Source organism: Rhodamnia argentea, chromosome 11, assembly GCF_020921035.1.
Source record: "Rhodamnia argentea isolate NSW1041297 chromosome 11, ASM2092103v1, whole genome shotgun sequence".
Taxonomy (NCBI): Eukaryota; Viridiplantae; Streptophyta; class Magnoliopsida; order Myrtales; family Myrtaceae; genus Rhodamnia; species Rhodamnia argentea.
The window spans coordinates 3,221,223-3,243,741 of NC_063160.1; the positions used below are offsets into that span (position 1 = coordinate 3,221,223).

Here is a 22,519-nt window from a genome sequence, read left to right on the forward strand (position 1 = left end):
TAAATAACTGGCGTCAAGCCAGGGTCCATCAAGGCGAAAGATTGGGTCCAAAGAGGCTAGGCTCGGAACTATAGTGCTTGGGCTTAAAAGAACAACGGTGTTTGATTCTTGATCTCAACGTATAATTATTGAGATGACTTTCACTATATAAAAATATTACAAAGTCTTACGTAAGAAAACAACACAACAATGGAAAATAATATAAACCCACATAATCCAATATTTGTCACAACCAAAGTAGGAAATTAAAGTCATCGGAACCGATCTTAGGTTTCAAAGATTGAAACCTCAATTATACGCACAACTCGATAAGGGAAAATTCCTATTTTGGGGATGCTTAAATCACACACTAAATCAAAGTTAGAATGAAATACGTCGAATTAGGTATCCAGATATTATAAACAAATATTTGCTATTCGGTTTCCTCCGGGAACCGACTTCAGCATTGAGAGGGAAAATTGAACTTTTTATCAGCGAATGTGTTCGTTTTCACAACAACAATAGGCCTAATCGGTCACGTTCAATCTTATTGGAAGGCAATAAAGTAGGAATTTAGTGGAAGCATGCTCAAGTTGAACCTTATTTAATTCTATTGCTGTCACCATAATGGCAACGTTTGATAATACGTAGATTCCGTAGACAAGCTACCAACCTTTTATTCTTTGTGTTCATGAGAACATGACCCGCTTGATAAGCATGAGGAACTACGGTATGGAATCAAGCTAGATATTGATGAGACCGTCTTGAATCATCCGTTCGAGACTCCAGGTATCGTACTGGCACTTATACGACTAGTACGGCCACCCGAAATTGGCCCGCCCTTGCACGCCTTGCTGAGCCTTAGCGAATCACCCCGAGTCCCCCTTTTGTCGCCCCGTCGAAGTACAACACCGAGGTCCATTCCCCTGCAAAACCCGTTTTAGCTCACAAAAGGTCATGTTTATCTGTGTGTTCTGTATAAACATGTTCCTATTGCTTCCTGACCATTTTATGTTAGGACTCACCAACAAAGCTCAAGGGGCTGTTTGCGGGGGTTACTTTGCTCAAATCCGAAGCTCTAGCGTTATAGATGAAGTCAATGTTCTGCTGCAGATTCCACCTTTTGAACATTGGATCGAAGAGGTTGTAGTAATGCACCTCGATGACTACTCGGCTCAAGCCTCTCGCGAACAGAAGGAGCTCTTGCGGGTCGGCTGGCCCTATCCGGTTGGACAGGATCACATAAGCATTCGGAGTGTGCCTCCTCTCGGCCTCGTAACCTAACCGATAGTATTTAATAAGAACCTCCAACTTGACATCTGGGGCTAGAGGCTCGTTCATCAGCTCGATTGCAACCAATGCCAGATGGTTGCAGTATCTACTTGACCATTACAAGTGAGCATGCTTTAGTAAATCAAATAGATAACATTTAGCATGTTTTATATCAATGCTAAGGAATCCAATTCGCCGAAATGCTAATGAGTTATATGTCATGAGTGACCTTGCTGCTAGGAAGTCAATAACTTTAAGTGTCCTGAATGTAAGAGTCCAGATATCCATCTCTCGAAGCGCTATGAGATTCGCCGTTTTGAGATCCCGGAGCAGCATGGAGATCAACTATTACCTTCATTCCATATTTCCTGAAAAAAGAACATTCAATTACTCAAGGTCGGACTCACAGGAGTTTTTCTGTCGGAGTTATTTACATTGGATGTAAAGGATTGAAAAGTTGCTTACGCTGCCCATGTGAAAGCCTTGTCCAGTACATTCAGCGAGCCTACCACAAAAGGCTTCGGCGGTGTCGGATCATACGCAATCCACCATCCTACTGGAATCCTCACAGCAGTTAGATGTTTGTTCGCCATGAATTGGAAATCCTGCTCAGTAATGTAGGTGTTCCAATGATCCTGCCCAGCACATTTGTTAATAGAATACTGATCTACTTAGTCTCTGTATCATTATTACAAATCAACTAAGTATTACCTGTGAGCCCCCGAAAGCGTTCATTTCGAATATGGATGGTTCATTATCATCCCAACTCGAGGCTCCAATATAATCTGCCGTCACTTCCGTCGGCGACTTTACCTGATCATCCATACCATGTTAGAGAACATTACATCAATCATGTGACTCTATCTGTTTAATAAATTGCGGAGTATCGCGATTTCTTCTGTTATATTTGGTAGTCCAAACGTTCGTTTTGATCAGTTGTCGCAGAAATAACTGTTCCTTTCGTCATATTGCATGGAGTATCGCTGTTGTTTGTCAAACAAATTTGGGGTGTTCATCATGTTCTCGTAGCGTCAACAAAGCACAGAAAGTGTTCATGTAACGTCTTAGAATGGTATATGTCAACGTGGGTTCCAAGGATCTCCCAATATTGGGTAGTAGTGTACGCTAGATATGGCCAAATGGAACCGGGGGTCCGGAACCGGCCCGGAACCGCCTGTTCCGGGCCCGTTCCAACCCCTTTTTTTATAAAAAAAAAAAAAAAGGCTAGGTGGCCCGGGGGGAAAGAATGGGTATGATGTCGAGAGGGAGAAATGGGTACGGTGAGGACGAGCCGAGGGAGAAATGGGTTTGATGTCAAGAGGGAGAAATGGGTATGGTGTCGAGAAATGGGTATGGTGAGGACGAGCCGAGGGAAAATGGGTATGGTGAGGACCGAAGGGAGAAATGGGTATGGTCGATCCCGCTCGCGTCTCCGCCTTCGCTGGCTCCCGCGAGCTCTCTCCTCCCGATGACGCCTCCTCCGGTCCTCCAGCTCTCCTCCCTCTCTCTCCTCTTCGAGGCTCGTGCGGTGGAGTGTTGTGCACGGTTTCGGTTGCGACCGTGAGAAAAGTCGTTTCGAGGTTGGGGCGACGTCGGTCCCCGGGCCCGGAACCGGCGGCCGAAACCGGGCTGTTCCGCCTTTTCTACGAACCGAATCCGCCGATTCTCGTATTGGAACCGGCGGTTCGGACAAACTCGCCATGTCTAGTGTACTCCATAACACAATAGGAATGTGGAAGTCATAGGGCCTTTTTCCAAAGCAGGAGTAAAAACGAAAGTAATTATCAAATCAATCTTACCACCAAACGGCACCTGGCTCAGCATTCTTACAGTCGTGCGAGGATCGGGGGGCCCGCTTAGCGCTTAAACCGCCGAGCAACTGTCTCCTTTTCTTAAAAATTTTTTTTTATTGTTGCTCGACAGTCAAAGTGCCGAGCAACAATCTTTTTTCCTTTTTGGTAATTTTATTATTATTTTTTTTTGATCATTTTTTAATTTCTTTTTCTTGTTTTCTTTTAATCTTTTTTTATTATTTAATTTGTTTACATTTAATTATATTTTTTAATTTCTTTTTCTCGTCACTCTGCTGATCTGTTGTCTCGCTCGCTCATGCACCACGATGACGCGCCTCGACTCCGCGGCCACGACACCTCGCTCGTTCGTTCGCTTCCTCATTCTTCTTTTTCTTGTTTTCTTTTAATCATTTTTTATTTTTCAATTTACTTTCATTTAATCATTTTTTTACTTTCTTTTTCTCATCGCTCCGTCCGCAGCCCCATCGCCTTGCTTGTTCGTTCACTCGATGACGCGCCTCAACTCTGCGGCCTCGTCGCCTCGCTTGTTCGTGGTGCACGAGCGAGCGACGTGATGGGGCTGTGGAGTCAAGGCAAGCGAACAAACAAGTGAGGCGACCGGGCCGTGGAGTTGAGGCGCGTCATTGAGCAAACGAACGTGCGAGGCGATGGGGCCGCGGAGCGACAAGAAAAAGAAATTAAAAATATGATTAAATGAAAACAAATTGAATGATAAAAAAATGATTAAAAGAAAACAAGAAAAAGAAGAACGAGCAAGCGAACGAACGAGCGAGGCAATGGGGCCGCAGAGTCGAGGTGCGTTATTTTGATGCATGAGCGAGCGAACGAGCGAGGTGACGGGACCGCGAAGTCGAGGCGCGTCATCATGGTGCACGAGTGAGCGAGACAACGGGGCCACGGACAGAGTGACAAGAAAAAGAAATTAAAAAATGATTAAATGAAAACAAATTGAATCATAAAAAAAGATTAAAAAAAACAAGAAAAGGAAATTAAAAAATGATTAAAAGAAAATAATAAAAAAATTTACAAAAAAAAAAAAAGGATAGTTGCTCGGCACTCAAAGTGCCGAGCAACAATAAATTTTTTTTAAAAAAGGTCAGTGTTGCTCGGCACTTTAATTGCTGAGCAGTACCCACTTGAGCGGCATCTGGTCTGGTAAATAATTTTTTTTTTTTACATCTGATTTGATAATTACTTTTATGTTTACTCCTACTTCGGAAAAAAGCCTGAAGTTATATAGAAGCTGGAATGGAGGGGAATTACCTGGAGAAACCTCCCATTTGATGCTCGGAGTCGAACTCGGTCGGGATTGTTCGGCTTCCTTATAATGTCAAAGGTCTCCGACATACTCGGAGTACCGGAAACTGCTACAACCGTTGTCCCTTGGCCTTGCAATCCAACAAATTGCCTGTTGAAAACTCTGAGATGGTATTTTGTGTCGGAAATCTTCCACGGCTGCACCATAGGAAGAGAGCAAAAATTATGGTGGACGACGTGTGAATCTTTTGATCTGTCTACAAGTTGAAAGTTGACTTTGCAAGACAGAAAGCCATACCCTGAAAGTTTCCCAGCCAGTGGCCTGGTCGCGGCGATGGTGGCTCCACCACTGTTTTCAGCTCACAGGAATTTCCTCAGCTTCGTCGACCTGAACTGTACTTGAGTCCCATTCTACCATTAAAACAAACGCAAAAAATGGGATTTGGTTCATCTCATTGAAGGGATAACAGCATACATGCACATCCTGAGGGGAGGTAATAGAGTTCATATTTACAGATCAAACCAACAGCAAGTTCATAGTTAGATCTGGCAATATGATGGAAAGAAATGGTTGATTGGAAATGAGTTCTGGGACATTTGGGTGTCTTAATTTGAGTGAATTGTACTCGAGTCATGTTAGAATCATGTACTAACACATATAGACATGCAAATCATCATATATTTGTATCGTTGTTCTGTAACCGTATGGTTCCTAAATATCTTAGACATTTAAGTAACAATCACAGTGCACGCATATACTATATTGGACCTGAGAAATAAACTTTATGATCACATAACATTACGAATCGCGATACTATAATGAAAAAGTATGTTAGAGAAAGTCAAGGAAAATTACTTGAAAAGTCTTAAACTTACTGCGATTGTGCCAATTCAGTTCTATACATTTTATATTTGTGTCAATTCAATCCTTCCGGCCAACTTTGATTGGCCGACGTTGGTGTAGACGCCGGCTGGCACCGATGTGGCACCGACATGGCAACATTTAAGAATATCTTGATATTTTTTCAAATTTTTTATGTTTTTTTCTTTTTTTTTTCTTCTCCTTCTTCCTCCAGCTGGTCGCCAGATTGGCAATCGGCCGGAGACGAGGGCTGGTGAGACTCGACCATGCCGTCGCTAAGCGAGCTCGATCTCACTCAGCCATGGCAAGGTTGACCCTCGCGGTCGTTCGTTGAGCTCAGCCTCGCGGGCAAGGTCGACTTCACAGGCCCTCACCTCTCATCAATCGTCGAATTGATGACTAGCCGGAGAAAGGAGGAGAAGGAAAAAAATAAAAAGAAAAATAAAACATAATTGAAATATTTGACAAAATATTAAAATTTTATTGAAAATTGTCACGTTAGCGTCGGTTAGCCAAAGTTTTCCGAAAGGACTAAATTGGTACAAATGCAAAAATTAAAGACTGAATTGACAAAAAAAAAGTTTAGGATTGAATTGGTACAAATGCAATAGGTTTGCGACTTTCTTGGTAATTTTTTCGAGAAATAACAAGGAGACTGCTAGAGTAACCGTCCACTGCCAAATGGTAGTGGACAGTACTTTCGCAGCCACAAATTCTTTTGTGGCTGGCAGATAGCAGTAAAAAAAAAAAAAAGAAATGTGAAAAAATTCCGTGGCTTACATAACGCGGTCACATTGTCATTGAACAGTGTAACTGTCATGCAAGCATTTCCCTAACAACAATCCACGAGGATTGCAGATACTTTCTGTTCTTATCCTTAAGCACCTACCAAGAGCTGTCGATTGAGTCCATCGAACTGTGAAGGCATCATCCATCCCTCAGTGATGAGCCAATTGCCGAGGCTCACGGCCTTGAGAGGCAACTTGAACTCGACGGTCTGGGCGAGGATGGAGGGAAGGAAGACGCAGAGAGAACAAGGCAGCAGCATGAGTGGATGGTGATGACATTGTGCCATTTCCGACTCTCTTCGTTGCTGTGAGATTGATGAGAGACAGAGAAAGGGAGCCAACGCATTTATTGGCTTCAAAGAGAAGTACGAGAGTAAGGAACAATTTGGTGGTGCTTTGACTTGACTCTCGAGTCACTGGTACCTTGACTTGACTCATTTTAGAGGGTAAGAAGACTTTGGTGGTGCCTTGACTTGACGCATTCGAGAGGAAGTCCCGTGATTAAATAACCGCGTGGGAAACGCACTCGAAACACTAAGTTAGATAAATTATATTGCATCTCGTGATAGAATATTTAAATATTAAATTTTACATTCATCTAATAGCTTAAACTTTTAGAATAATTAGCCATTGGTCTCATAAAATCTCACGTGGTATCAAAGCGGGAGGTCTCGAGTTCAAATATTTTCGAACTTCCTTTTTGCTAAGAAACTTAAAGCAGTTTGCATATGATTAATGAGATTCAAATAAGTGACCTTTTGTTCATCCGATTGGCAATCCCACAGCCCTCCAATCAATGAGAAAAGTATTCACCGGTTTATCCTCACCACGTCATCAGCTAACGTGGCAGAGAATTTTTGTACGCTCATCCAGTTACCGATCAACACATATAAGTCGATGTTGAATTAAACACAAAACAAAAACTTCATTTCTCTCTCATCACGACTCTACGGGTGCTTCCCTCTAAGGGGGGAAGATTTGAGAGCCAACACATTTGTAGGCTTGCACAGAAAAGTCTTTAGAGTAAGAAGACATTGGTGGTGGGTTGACTTCACACATTTCAGCGGGGTCCAGACTTTGGTGGTGCGTTGACTTGGCTCATTTGCAAGGTTAAGAAGACTTTGGTGGAGCGTTAATTTGACGCATTTGAGATGAATCCCGTTATTAAATAACCGTTAGGCGAAACGCACTCGAAACTTTAAGGAAGATAGGTTATATTGCATTTGATCTATAGATTATGTAAACCAAATAAGATGGACCGTCGATCACATGGGCTCCAAGATGGGACTCGCTTGATTAAAATCCACATGGTATATGTTCATATAATTTATAAATCACGTAATAACTACTCGCTTGTTTTGTTGTTATATTATCAAGAGACACGAGTGCAAGACCCGGCTACCTTCATGAAACACCCTACTTTATCCATCAATAGGTTAAATCTAGACCTTCAACCTATGCGAGTGGCCCTCACTTAAAGTAGTTTGCATATGATTATTGAGATTCAATTAAATGACCTTTTTGTTCCTACCGTTGGCAATCCCTGAACATTCCAATCAATTGCTCCGACCTTGGGTTATTCAAGTTAGGTATTACAAAAAAAGAAAAGAAAAGAAAACTACCTATGAGCATGAAGGGTAGAGAATTTATCATGAGCCGCTATTGCATGATCCTAGTGCTTGTGAACGCGCTACATGTGAGCCCAATGCACATGCACTTGTGGATCTTACGAGCCTCACACAAGGCTAACCTCGTCGAATGGTACATGTGAATTGGGATCATGTGTACCGGATCATGCCGACATTTCTAATTCATTATGCAGATTGAAAAAATTCTACCACAAAAGATTTTTTGGGATAATAGGCAATAGTTCTGAAAGTTTTAATTATTAGATAAATGCGTGGTTAGGATTCTAATACTTTACGGAGTCAACATTGCCAAGTTGCAAGAACACAAAGAATTCATAGAAAGCAACGAACCTGAAGGATTCGAAGAACATGAATAACACCCAAGTCTCATCGGATCAAGCTTCCGAGCCCCGTTGTCTTCGCCGCCATTTGTCTGAATTCAATCGGCTCAAGCTTCAAAAAGGCGAACCATTTCAAATAATCAAATTTTCATTGTTTGATTGGAGATCAACTACTTAGACACTCAAACGAACGTTTCTGTGAAGCAGAGAATCAGAGATATACTTGTAATCAAATTGTCAAATTGAAGATTGTATCCACATCATTTGATATCAATAAACTTGGCACTTACTTTCTTGTCTTGTTTTTAGACTTAAAATTTTTGTTTGTGTACAAAATCTTTAGCACGTCAGGTGGGACATCTCTACCTCTCATCTCTTTTCCTTCACATAACATGGCTCAGAAAACTTCCGCTCGAGGAGCAAATTGCAAGTTAAATCAACTCGAGCGAGAATTTTTCAACCGATTTACCGTACTCGGCGTACTCTGAGCTTAATCGATCTCACTCATACCCGTCAAGAGGAAGATGAACCTGTGGTTGACTAAATACAAGAATGGCGAAATCTCCAGGTTAATTGCAAAGATCATCTCTCTAAACCCTCTCTCATTGCATGCGGGGCTCTGCTTCAAGGCATCAACCCAATATCCCTCGACGAATTGATGACAAGAGCTCATGACATCGATTAAGTGTCAAAGCTCACAACTGCGAAGATGACTCAACCGACGAAGGAGAAGATAATGCTTCCTCGAGAGGGACAGGAACGAATCAATAGACTTTATATCTGTCAAATCGAAAAAGAATGAATGAAATACCTCGTTGCCGATTGATTTAATCAAATGATATTTTAACAGCTTGGTTATGCAAATCTAGTTTGGAAAAGATCTTGAAATTGAGATATTTTCTGGAGATAACATGTGTGTAATTTTGAAAATATTTTGGTATCTTCCAAGTTGCAATTTTTGGGAATACAATTTTCTTTTTCCCAAAGGTGGGACATTCAAAAGACATACCTAGAACCATCAAGAACTCTTTCGCATATCGGCGAAATCTCGACTCTCAAAGAGAACAATGTTGGAGGATCGTCCTGTGTTTAGCCATTTCTTAGAAGGGTAGGGTAAAAAAAGGGATAAGAACAATAAGAGTGTTATAACTTTCATATGGCGCTCATCTAAAGGCCGTAACGGTTTTTTATTTATTTATTTTTTTTTTGCTCATTTAAGTGCCGCAAACTTGAAAAATTGATCACTTAAATGCCATCAGCAATTGGTGTCGCCGAAAAATCTGATGTGGACACCGACTATTCTACGTAGCACCGCCGACGCCGATATAGATAATTTTTGTGAATTTTGTCAATATTTTTATTTTCTTGGTATTTTATTATTTTTATTTTTAAATTTCACTTGGGAGTGAAAAATTAAGTAAAAAATATATTGAGGGACGATTTTCTGGAAATGGCACTTAAATAATCAATTTTACTCTGATGTGACACTTAAATGAGCTAAAAAAAATTATGACAATCAATTGAGCGTGGTACGAGAATTATCACGCTCTTGCTATTGGTATCCCAAACTTAACGTGGAAAAAAGTTTTAGTTCAATAATCTTAAAAAAATAGTAAATAAATATAAAGGATTACTAATAAAGACAAATAAAAGTTCATAGGTCAATTAAAAAGTTGGTGTATTAAAAAAAAATGTCGGTACTATTAAGAAGTGATTCAAAGTTGAGTTCCTTGTTTTTAGGAGGCAGTTAGCTAGTTCTAGTCAACAATGAATCAGTTTGTTAGCTGATTTTTAGGAGCCATATCTGGCTTAGTTGCTGGTTTTACGCTTGTGATTTCTATTTATTGTTGTTTTGTATTCTCAAAAAAGGTAGCTGAAAAAAAAGTCCTCCACTTTCATAATCTCCTCTATTTTACGTGTAGTTTATGTCTAGTGAGGTTGATTTATATTAAGTGATCTTCTTATTGATCCAACATTGTGGTATCAGAGCCAGGTTGAAGGTCTCTACCGCAAATCGACATGGCAGCAAGTGGATCCAACTTGCAGCAATCGATGATACCCATTTTCAAGGGTGAAAACTATGAGTTTTGGAGTATTAAGATGAAGACTCTCTTTAGGTCTCAAGACCTATGGGAGATTGTGGAAGATGGTGTGCCGTAGAATGAAGAAGAGGGCAGAACGCGGGAGTTGAAAAAAAGAGATGCCAAGGCTCTTTTTTTTATCCAACAGGGGCTGCATGAAACTGTCTTCTCTAGAGTTTCAGCCGCGGAAACAGCAAAAGAAGCATGGGAGGCTTTGAGAAATGAGTTTCGGGGGACAACCAAGGTTAAGGCGGTGAAACCGCAAACCTTGAGGAGAAATTTTGAGACGTTACGGATGAATGGTGGGGAGTCCATTCAAGATTTCTTTTCAAGAGGCATGACAGTGGTAAATCAAATGAGATCGTATGGAGAAGAGATCTCGGATGAAACCATTGTTTGCAAAATACTCAGAAGCTTGACAACAAGATTTGATCACGTAGTGGCAGCAATTGAGGAATCAAAAGAATTAACAACCATGTCTGTTGATGCCTTGATGGGTTCTCTTCTTGCTCATGAAGATAGAATCAACAGAGCTGGAGAGAGAATTGATGAAAGGGCATTCCAAGCTAACTGCAATTCAAGAGGAAATTGGAGAGGATCAGGAAGCTCGGGGAGAGGAAACGGAAGAAGTGGGACGCGAGGCAGAGGTAGAGGCGGAAACACACAACAAGAAATGAGAAGATGTTTCAATTGTAACAAAGTGGGACATCTTGCAAAAGATTGCAAGGCAAAGGTTAACCAGGAAGAATTTGCTGATGCTGAGGAACAAGAAGAGGAGGAAGAAGAGTGTTATCTGTTTATGGCACATGAGGAGACAACGCAGAACAAGAGGTCCATTTGGTTTGTGTACAGGGGCTGCTCCAATCATATGACTGGAATGAAAGAGCTATTCAAGGACTTGGATGAGTCTAAAAAACGAATGATTAGTCTTGGGAACAACTACAAAATTCAGGTGGAAGGAAAAGGCACAATACTTATCAAAACACATCAGGGAAGAAGCAAGTTGATCGGGGATGTCTTGTATGCACCTCAATTGGCACACAACTTGTTGAGTGTAGGCCAATTGCTGAAGTCAGGATTTATAGTTCTCTTTGACAACAACGCTTGCACCATCGGAGACAAAGAAGGAGGACAATTGGTGGCTCAAGTAGCCATGACAGAAAATCTTATGTTTCCTTTTGAGGTTACAGCAGTAGATGAGCTCAATATGGTAGCAATCGGTTCCTCGTAGCTATGGCACATGAGATACGGCCACCTGAATTATAGGAGTATGAAGGAGCTGTCAATAGATGAAATGGTCGGTGGAATGCCAACGATAGGTGACAAATACAAGCAGTGCGAGGAATGTATTTTTGCAAAACACAGCAGGAAGTCCTTTCCAAAAGAAGAAGCTTGGAGAGCCACCGATACGTTGGAGCTAGTGCACATGGATCTTTGTGGACCAATGAGTACAACCTCATTGGGTGGAAGTAAGTATTTCATGTTGTTGATTGATGATTTCAGTAGAATGAGTTGGGTTTTCTGCCTCAAAGTTAAGTCTGAAGCATTTGAAATATTTAAGAAGTTTAAAGCTTTTGTTGAGAAGCAAAGTGGGAAAAATATCAAAGGGGTAAGATCAGATAGGGGAGGTGAATTTCTTTCTACGTAATTCAATCATTTTTGTGAAGAAGCAGGCATAAAAAGGCAACTTATAGCACCTTATACACCGGAACAAAATGGTGTGGTGGAGAGGAAAAATAGAACAGTGGTGGAGATGGCCGGGGCCTTGCTAAAATCGAGAGACATGCCTAATCTCTTTTGGGTAGAGCGCGTTCATGTTGTTGTCTACATTCTAAACGTATCCCCAACCAAGGCAGTGACAAAGAAGACCCCATTTGAAATGTGGTATGGCTTTAAACCTATTGTTAGTCATTTGAGAATTTTTGGATGTGTGGCATATGCTGTGAAAAATCAGCAGGATAGAAAGAAGTTGGATGAAAAATCAGAAAAGTGTGTGTTCATTGGGTATTGTACGGAAAGTAAAGCATACCGATTGTACAATCCTGTAATCGGAAAAGTGTTCATTAGTAGAAATGTGAAGTTCAATGAGGAGGAAGGGTGGAATTGGAAAGGAAAGGAGAAGAAGGAAGTGATACAACCGATAGATGAAGAAGGTAATGAAGATGAGGAGCATGAAACTCAATCAGAAAGTGGACTCGCGCATAGCAGCGCATGTGCAGGCGGATCTTCAACAAGCTCGGATACAATGAGTTCGGATGAAACACCACTAAGGAGGATGACCACTAGAAGCTTAAGACGAATCCAAGAAGCAGCAACTTCTAGTTCAAAAGAGACACCTCCACGAAAGGTGCGCTCCTTGGGGGAAATCTTTGAGTCTTGCACATTTGCCCTCTTTTACCGATCCGGGCTCTTATGAAGATGCGGTTGGTATAAAAGAATGGGAAGATGCAATGAAGGAAGAGTTAGAAGCTATTGAGAGGAATCACACATGGGAACTTACAGATTTGCCACAAGGAAAACAAACAATTGGATTAAAGTGGATTTTCAAGACAAAGTTTCATGCAGATGGGAGAATTCATAAGCACAAGGCAAGGTTGGTGGCCAAAGGGTACTCACAGATCCCAGGTGTAGATGTAGAGGAAACATTTTCACCTGTAGCCAGATTTGAAACAAGAAGATTAGTCCTGGCATTAGCAGCTCATATGAGATGGAAGGTGCATCAGTTTGATGTCAAATCTGCCTTTCTTAATGGTGAGTTAATGGAAGAGGTATTTGTCACACAACCTGAAGGATTTGTTGTGAAGGAAAAGAAGGACAAAGTGTACAAGCTTCACAAGGCTCTATATGGTTTAAAACAGGCACCAAGAGCATGGTACTTGAAAATCCATGAATATTTCATGGAGTGTGGCTTTGTGAGAAGTTGCGGCGAACCAACGCCGTATGTGAAGAGAAATGGAGCCGCAGATCTGTTGGTGGTGTGTATTTATGTGGATGATATGGTATATTGTGGGTCAAATGCTACTGCAATTTCAGACTTTAAGCAAGCAATGAAAAGTAGATTTGAGATGACGGATCTTGGCCTTCTTCATTATTTTTTGGGAATTGAAGTTTAGCAAATGGAAGGTGGCATATTCATAACCCAGAGAAAGTATGCGAAAGATATGCTCAATAAATTCAACATGAGCAAGCGCAAATGGTCTATAACCCCTATGAATATGAACGAGAAATTGCAGATGGAGGATGGTTCACCAGGAACTGATGGAAGCATGTTTAGGAGTCTTGTAGGAGGGCTTATGTATCTGACTCATACTAGGCCCGATATAGCCTTTCCTGTAAGTGTTGTATCAAGGTTCATGCATAATCCTTCACAACATCACCTAGGGGCAATAAAGAGGATTCTTAAGTATGTTGCTGGCACCACTGATCTTGGAATTTTATACAAGCAAGGGTCCGAGTTGAAGTTGCTGGGGTATACGGATAGTGATTGGGCTGGGTGCGTTGAAGATAGAAGAAGCACATCCGGTTATTGCTTCACCTTGGGCTCGGGAGTAGTAGCATGGAGTTCTAAGAAGCAAACAACAGTTGCCTTGTCCACTTGTGAAGCTGAATATATAGCTGGAGCAGGAGCAGCTTGTGAGGCAATTTGGTTGAGGAAGGTCTTGAGTGAGCTGGGTCAGAAACAAGTAGAGTCCACTGTTATAAAGTGTGATAGTGCTTCAGCCATAGCTTTGAGTCGAAATCCAGTCTTCCATGGTCGATCCAAGCACATAGAGATTAAGCATCATTTTTTAAGGGAGCTGGTAGCTAGAGATGAAGTTAAGCTGGATTTTTGTGGGACAGAACAGCGCAGTAGCTGATGTGTTAACTAAAGCTTTATCACGTGGGAGGTTTGAAGATCTTAGAAGTCAACTTGGCGTAACCAACTTTGAATCAAGGGGGGATGTTAAGAAGTGATTCAAAGTTGAGTTCCTTGTTTTTAGGAGGCAGTTAGCTAGTTCTAGTCAACAATAAATCAGTTTGTTAGCTGATTTTTAGGAGCCATATCTGGCTTAGTTGCTGGTTTTACGCTTGTGATTTCTATTTATTGTTGTTTTGTATTCTCAAAAAAGGTAGCTGAAAAAAAAGTCCTCCACTTTCATAATCTCCTCTATTTTACGTGTAGTTTCTGTCTAGTGAGGTTGATTTGTATTAAGTGATCTTCTTATTGATCCAACAGGTACTCCAAAACTAGTTAGTAACTTAGTCCGACAAAAGTTAGCAGTCTTACTAATTTAAGTCGTATATTTAAGATAATATTTAGTAAATTTGAAGTGTAAATTATGCAATAAAATTTGCAAGTCATTCCAATATATTGGTAATTTGCAAACTATCAAAGAAATTGATGATTTCATGAAAAATATTGATAAATTCCCAACAAGCTATTTGAAAATAAAAACAAAAATAAATCATTGGTCATCTTTTTCATAATATTTTTTTTATTTGCTAACACTTGTAGAAAAAACACTTATTAAAATTAGCAAATACTGAAAAAATTCATGTTATTAGGCAATGAATACAAAGTTGTCGGCATAGTTATGTTTATATAGTTGATATGATGACCAAAAAAGAAATCCAGCTTCCTGGAACAACAAAAACATGAGCACTTTCAAGGCAGCAACTTACAAATTTTACCAAGACGGCGCTCATTTGAGGACCATAACATTTTTTTCCGCTTACTTAAGCACAACATCAAAGGAAAATCTATCATTTGAGTGCCATTTTCAGGCAATCGTCCCACGTGAATTTTTTTACTTAATTTTCCATTCTGATGTGAAATTTTAAAATATAAAAAAATTGAAAAAAAAAAGTATGTCCACTTCAACCCGGCAATGCCACGCCAGATTTTTCGGTAAGGCAAAATCATCGATGACACTTAAATGATCAATTTTTAAAATTTTTTGTACTTAAGTGAATAAAAAATATTATATTTCTCAAATGAGCTTCATAAAAAAAAGGGAAAAATTCAAAAAAGGGCCTCAAGTCCTCTTGTTTTTTCAAATTAGGGCCCCAAGTGAACTCTGTTGCAAATAAGGGTCCAAAATGACATGGTGTGTTTCAATTAAGGGCCTGAAGTGGCCACAGTATTTCAAAAAAGGGTCCGGCCCGAAGGGCACTTTCGTCATTTCACATTTTAATTTTTTTGTTCATTTTCCTCCTTTTTTTTCCTTTTTTTATTTATAATTTTAAAAAAAAAAAGGAAAAAAAGCCGCACAGGTGGGAGGGCTGCCCTCCCGCCTGTGCGGCCGCCGGCGCATCGCTTATGGGGGGTCGGCGACAGCGGTGAAGGCCGGCGTCACTAGCCAAAAGCGAGGTCACCGAGAGGGGGTCGGGCCCTCTCCCGGATCTGTGTGGGATCGGCAGGCCCCGCCCGCATCAGGGGGCGCGGGTCGTCGCCCGGGACCGGGCAGGGGTCACCTAAGCAATAGCATGGCCTCGGAGCGGCCGTGGGTCGCGACTACGAAGAGCGAGGGTGGTGTCGAGTCTCGTAGAGGGCAGCCGCGGGGTCCTCGGGTGGCGCGACGACTCAAGGTACTGGGTCGGGTGCGGATCCGAGCTTCTCGGGCTTGGATCCGGTGGCGAGGGGAAGGCGGGCCGGCGATTGGACAGATGGCTGGTGGCGCGAGGTGGAGTCGGTGGTTGAGTGGGTGGCGGTGAGCAGAGAAGGAAATAGGGGTCGGACCTCACCGAGCTCGTGGGTTCGTGGGTCTCTCGGCCTCGGGTGCGGGGGCTCGAAACGGTGGCGGCGGCGGCGAGAGGCTTAGACCGACGGTCGAGCGGCGCGGCTGTAGGTGGGTTGAGGTGGACGGCCGGGCCGGGCATCTACGAGATGGAGGGGTGGCTGTGAGCAACTGAAGGAAAGAGAAGGAGAAGATGAAGACGAAGGAGAAGAAAGAAAAGAAAGAGTAGGGGAGGGCTTGGTCGCATCGGGAAAGAAGGAGAAGGAGAAGGAGAAGATGAAGACGAAGGAGAAGAAAGAAAAGAAAGAGCAGGGGAGGGCCTACTCGCATCGGGAAAGAGAGAGAGAGAGAGTGAAGGGAAAAAGAGAGAGAGAGAGAGAGTGAAGGGAAAAAAAAAATAGGTGTAAAACAGATAAAAAAATTAAAAAAAAAAAGAAAATAAATCAAATAAATAAAAAGACGAAAATGCCCTTAAAATCGGGCCCTTTTTTGAAATTTTATGATCACTTGAGGCCCTTATTTAAAACAATATTCACTTCAGGCCTTTATTTGAGAAAATGAGGATACTTCGGGCCCTTATTTGAAACAGAGATCATTTGAGGTCCTTATTTGAGAAAACAAGAGGAGTTCGGGCCCTTTTTTGGATTTTTCCCTAAAAAAAATTATGATATTTCGATTGTTCTTATTTTGGAAAAAAAAAAATTTGATCCACGTGAATAACTATTGTTCCAAAGTCCAAAGTAGGCAGGCAAGGAGAAGGAGCAGGCACTTATCCCGTCAGAACCATTTTAAGGGTTTGGGAAATAGACAAGGATTTGACAATGGACAGAGCACATGGACGGAGGAAAGGTACAGGTGCGTAGCTAGCGCTAGCCTCGCTAGCTACGTCTGCACCCACACGGGTCGGACACCTCTCTTCGGCGCCTATTCGCATCGCGCATAAAGCCGACGATTCGTATTAAGATTAATATTACGAAAAATTTTAAATTAATTTATTTGTAATAAATTTACTTTAATTTATTTTTTAATTATAAACCGGTGCACTTTTGATAAATTTTTTTTAAACTGATTCACTTTTGATAAATTTACTCTCTATTAATTTTTGTTAAATTTTATTATTAAATTCTAAATTGAATGACATGTAGCAATTGCCGGATGTACACATTTAGGATTTTCACCCTCTACTTATTACAAGTGTATTAATTTGAGATTTTTCGTAGTATTAATCCAATTTAACGAAAACTAACATATGATAAATTTGTCACATGTGTATCAGTTTATGATTTTTGATGACCAAAATAATTAGTTTTGGATAAATTTATTACGGATGCACCAATTTGGGATTTTTGGTGGTCAAAATAATTAGTTTATGGTAAATTTATCACGGATGCACCAGTTTTGAGTTTTTGATGGTCAAAAAAATAGTTTTGGTTAAATTTATTACAGGTGTAGCAATTTGGAATTTTTTGTGATATTAACCATTTGTATTATTACGTTATGCTTTGTATCGACTATTAATGTCACGGTAAAGTTATTTTGACATAATTACAACTTAGTACTCACATCTTTTACTTATCCAAGAAGGATATGCAACAATTTCACTTGCGCTCACAATCTGCTGTTTTCAGTCATGATTAAGCAAAGCCAACACTAACTATTGATGAAGATAGCAAGGGGGTAGAAATCAATGGCTGTCTAGAAAACATTGTTATCCGTCCTGAATCTCGCTTCAATTACATGGATCCGATAAGAACAATTCATAAACAATGTCGACCGTCATTTCTCATCCCAATTTCCTTTTGCCCCTCCAATGGTTGCCGCCACCGAATCTAATCGATGCCGTCGAACACGGTGACCTGCTCCACGCCGCCGCGGCTGGCGAGCTTGTTTCCACTATGGAGCAAGGCCGGACATGGGACAAAAAGCTCCTTTTCTTTTCAAATAATATTTTCATATTTGTCAATTTTTATTTTATGTGTTCGTTTTTTTTATTTTCTTTTTCTTTCTTTTTTTCTTCCCTGCTCTTCTTCTTCCTCTAGCCAGGGACCGGCGCTCAACTTCGTCGTCATTGCACGAGGCCGAATCTCGCCTACCCGGATCTAGAGAGGTCTCGGTTGGCCTCGCCAAATCTAGACTAGCAAGGCCGACTGCAAGGCTCTCCCTAGCCAGTGACCGGCCAAAATTGTCGGATGGACTAAATTGATTTAGGACTTTTTTGGTAATTTTCTCGAAAATTCAAAATAATAACCTGAAATACAATCATTTTCACAAAAGAGAGCTCAAAGTGAACCTTATTTAAATAAGAGTCCGAAGGGGCCATGAGTTTCAAATAAGAACCTGACTCGACCTCGCCAAATATTTTGGCCGATCAATAGCATTTTCATCAAAAAAATTATCAAAAAAGTCATAAACTTATTGCAATTGTGCCAATTCAATCCAAAATCTTTTTTTTTTTGTTAATTAAGTTCTAAATCTCTTGTATTTGTACAAATTTAGTCTATTTGGTCGACCGGCACTAAAGTAGCATCAATTGTGCTAATGTGGATAATTTTTAATAACATATTCTAATTTTTTCAAATTTTTGTCATTTTTTTAATTTTTTTTCTTTCTCTCCCTTTTTTTTTCATCTTCTTCCTCCAGCAAATCGTCGGCCGGAGGCTACGGCGTCAGAGGCTACGCCGACCTCGCTCGCCACCGGCAAAGCTCGACCTTGCCCAGCAATGGTGAGGCTCGTCCTTGCCGGTGGGCGGTGGGGGCAAGCTTTGCTCGAGGTCGCCTTGCCGATAACCAGCTAGAGGAAGAGCATGGAAAAAGAAAAAAAAAGAGAGAGAGAGAAAAAAATAATTGAACAAATTTGAAAAATATCAAAATACTATTAAAAATTGTACATGTTAGCACCAAAGACGCCACGTCACCACCGATCGGCTAAATGGACTAATCAATTCGAAAAAAAGAAAGGGATTTAGGATTGTATTAGCATAGTCACAAAAGATTTATCACTTTTTTGTTAATTCTCTCCATTTTCATCCAAAGACAATTTTATTTTTTTATTTTTTTTCTCATTTCTTTCCTTTTTCTTTGTTGTAGCTAACGAGGGTCGCCGCCCCCACCAAATCGTGTGAAGGTGACCCTAACCCAGCTCTGTCCGGGCATTGCCAATGGCTGGCCCATCGTTTAAGATAAGCCAACGATGAAAAGAGAAGAAAAAAGAAAAGAAAAAGGAAAAAATCATTAAAAAAAAAATTAAAGGACGAAAATATGCTTAACCAGCCAGAAGATTTGGCAGGCGAGATTAGATCCCGTTTTTAGACTAATATGACAACTTCATACTCTTATTTAAAATAATATCCACCTTGAGCCTTTTCTTGAGAAAATAAGTACACTTCAATTACTTATTTGGAATTTTTCTCGATATCCGAGGCATACATTCTGAGAGGGGCATGGAAGGTGCAGACTGGTTTTGCTAATTTCGGACGCCATTAATGAAGGCAACAGCGACGGAGTGCCAGGCATTTAACATCGGGGATGCTTCAATGTGTCCGATGATCGAGTCCTTGATTTAAAAAACCTTCTTCTACACAAAAGCCCAATCGTCCTGATTTAACATCAGGAATCAGGCTAGACTTTTATGAGACCTTCCTCAATCATCCGTTTGAGATTCCAGGGATCGTCCTTGCACCTATAAGACCAATACGCCCACCCGAAAGTCGCGCGCCCATACACGTCTTGCTGAGCCTTGGCGAATCGCCCCGACTCCTCCTTTGTCGCCCCGTCGAAGTCCAACGCCGAGGTCCATTCCCCTGCAAAACCCCCGTTTTAGCTCACAAAAGGTCATGTTTATCTGTGCGTTCTATGTAAACATGCTCCTGTTGCTTCCTGACCATTTTATGTTAGGACTCACCGACAAAGCTCAAGGGGCCGTTTGCCGGGGTTACTTTGCTCAGATCGGAAGCTCTATCGTTATAGATGTAGTCGATGTTCTGCTGCAGATTCCACTGTTTAAACTTCGGATCAAAGAGGTTGTAGTAATGCACGTCGATGACTACTCGGCTCAAGCCTCTCGCGAACTGGAGGAGCTCCTGTGGGTCGGCTGGTCCCAACCGGTTGGACAGGATGACATAAGCATTCGGAGTGTGCCTCCTCACGGCCTCGTAACCTAACCGGTAGTATTTAGTAAGATCCTCCAACTTGACACCAGGAGCTCGAGGCTCGTTCAACAGCTCGATCGCGACCAATGCCGGATGGTTGCCATATCTACTTGACAATCATAAGGGAGGACGCTATTAAACACCCTAAAGAGATATGAGTCATATGTTCAAAGTGAGAATTCATTTGCTAGACCTTGCTGCTAGGAACTCCATAACTTTCACAGTGTCCTGAATGTAAGAGTCACCCCATTCCAGATATCCATCTCTCGGAGCACTATGAGATTCGCCATTTTGAGATCCCGGAGCAGCATGGAGATCAACTATTACCTTCATACCATGTTTCCTGGAAAGAGAAATATCCAATTATGCAAGGTTACACTCACGGGATTCTTGTAACTTTGATCACGACTGATCAAAATTTCTGCTGGAGTTACACGTTAAGATGTAAAACGATCGAAAAGATGCTTACGCTGCCCATATAAAAGCATTGTCCAGTGCATTCAGCGAGCCTCCCACAAAAGGCATGGGCGGGGCAGGATCATACGCGATCCACCATCCTACCGGAATCCTCACGGCGGTTAGACCATTCGCCGCCATAAATTCAAAGTCCTGCTCGGTAATGTAATTGTTCCAATGATCCTGCAGAGTGCAGAGCTCATTTGTTAATAGATTACTGACCTCCGTAGCCACTGTATCACTGTTACATGCTTCCTTTGCAACCAACTCATTAAGGATTTACCCGTAGGAGATTTGGGGCAGCACTTGGGCCATATCCGTTTGTTATTTGGTATTCGCCTTGTAAACCACCGACGACGTTCATTTCAAAGACCGACGGGTCATTGTCGTCCCAACTCGTGGCTCCAATATAATCTGCCGTCACTTCCGTCGGCGACTTTACCTGATCATCCATACTATGTTAGAGAAAATCACGTCAATCAATGTGACTGTATCCAATTAATACGCGGGGAGTATGGGGACTCTTCCAATCATCTTTGGCCAGGGATTTTGGATGACGAATCATCTTTGTTTCGGAGCAAAACAATTAGAATTCAACCGTCGAAGCGAAAACGACTCACTGTCAACCATTGCGGTCTCAACGAGATCGTTTGTACGGCACTGAAGAATCAGCTGAAGTAATATAGAAGCTGGAACGGGGGAATTACCTGGAGAAACATCCCATTGGATGCTCGAAATCGAACTCGATTGGGATTGTTCGGTTTCCTGGTAATGTCAAAAGTCTCCGTGGTAATCGGGTTACCAGAAACTGCGACAACCGTTGCTCCTTGGCCTCGTAATCCAACAAATTGCTTGTTGAAAACTCTGAGGTTGAATTTCTTGTCGGAAATCCTCCACAGCTGCACCACAGAAAGAGAGCGAAAAAACTATGTTGGACGGCCTGTGAATCTTTTTTTAGCTTGTCTACAAGACAATTGTCGATTTTGTGAGACAGAAAGCCACACCCGGAAAGTTTCCCAGCCAGAGGCCTGGTCGCGGTTGGCGACGATGGCGGCTCCACCACCGTTTTCAGCGGACAGGAATTTCCTTAGCTTCGTCGACTTGAACTGCACCTGAGTCCCATCCTACCATGGAAACAAAAGCAGGAAAACGGGAGTTGGCTCATCTCATTGAAAAAGTGAAGTGATGCTTTTATAGACCAAACAATAAACAGATCAAAACGACACCAAGTTCCTTAGTGTATGTCCGAAATCTGGCAACATGATGGAAAGAAATGATTGATTAGAAACAAGTTTTGGGACATTCGGCATCTTAATTTGAGTAAATTCTACTAACGTCATGCTAAAATGAATGAACTCGTACATACAGACATATACCAAACATCGTCATTTCGTATCTCTATCTTCTAACGAAATCGTGATTATATCTAGTTGTATCTAGTGCAGGCATATATCGTATTGGACCTGGGAAGAAACTTTGCGGTCGCCCGACAATACTAATCACGAAACCGAGATTAAAGAAAGTGAAGTAACAATCTTCAGACCATCTCTGATACTCCCTCTTTTTTATCTTTAAGCACTTACCAAGAGCTGTCCATTGAGTCCATCGAACCGAGAAGGCATCATCCACCCCTCGGTGACGAGCCAATTCCCGAGGTTCACGGCCTTGAGGGGCAAGTTGAACTCGGCGGCCTGGGCGAGGATCGAGGGAAGGAAGACGCAGAGAGAGCAAAGCAGCACAGATGAATGGTGATAGCATTGCGCCATTTCCGGCTTCGCTTCTTTGCCGCGACATTGAATGAGAGGGAGAGCCAACACATTTATAGACTTTGCACCTAAAAGTCTCAAAGGGTAAGAAGACTGTGGCTTTATGTTGACTCGACCCATTTCAGAGGAGTCCCGTGATTGATGACTAGTATGCGAAACTCACTCTACACAGTAAAGTTAGATAAAGAGTATTGCATTTGGTCTTAAGACTCTGGAGATTAGACTCATTTGGACCGTTTATGACATGAGCTCCAAGATGCGACTCGCATAATTAATGTTTCAGATGATATGTGCCCAAATTTTTTTGTAGATCAAGGAATAACTTCTTTTTAGTTGTTTAATTATCCAGGGACACGAGGGTGACACCCAGCTACCTAGAGGTCCACGCCCGCAAGACTCATTAACCTCTT

The 22,519-nt window shown here is 41.6% G+C and overlaps 1 protein-coding gene and 1 pseudogene across 1 annotated transcript; both read right to left on the reverse strand.

Moving 5' to 3' along the window:
- Nucleotides 1-595: 595 nt before the first annotated feature.
- LOC115744124 (probable glucan 1,3-beta-glucosidase A) lies at nt 596-22,258 on the reverse strand. The gene is made up of 9 exons (XM_030679224.2): nt 21,927-22,258; nt 21,348-21,467; nt 21,051-21,242; nt 20,627-20,785; nt 20,357-20,526; nt 20,081-20,230; nt 19,641-19,993; nt 19,353-19,539; nt 596-704 (listed from the first exon to the last, which is right to left on the reverse strand). Exons 1-8 carry the CDS (start codon nt 22,227-22,229, stop codon nt 19,358-19,360), a joined length of 1,629 nt encoding a protein of 542 aa, XP_030535084.2. The 5' UTR covers nt 22,230-22,258; the 3' UTR covers nt 596-704; nt 19,353-19,357.
- On the reverse strand, nt 723-6,259 carry LOC115744077 (annotated as a pseudogene).
- Nucleotides 22,259-22,519: the final 261 nt, after the last annotated feature.

Coding starts and splice junctions, on each gene's coding strand:
- LOC115744124 (XM_030679224.2), bottom strand. CDS start 22,229: ATGGGTCGAGTCAACATAAAGCCACAGTCTTCTTACCCTTTGAGACTT. Junction 21,468..21,926: donor GACTCAATGGACAGCTCTTG/GTAAGTGCTTAA, acceptor TTTCCATGGTAG/GATGGGACTCAGGTGCAGTT. Junction 20,231..20,356: donor AATGCTTTTATATGGGCAGC/GTAAGCATCTTT, acceptor TTCTCTTTCCAG/GAAACATGGTATGAAGGTAA.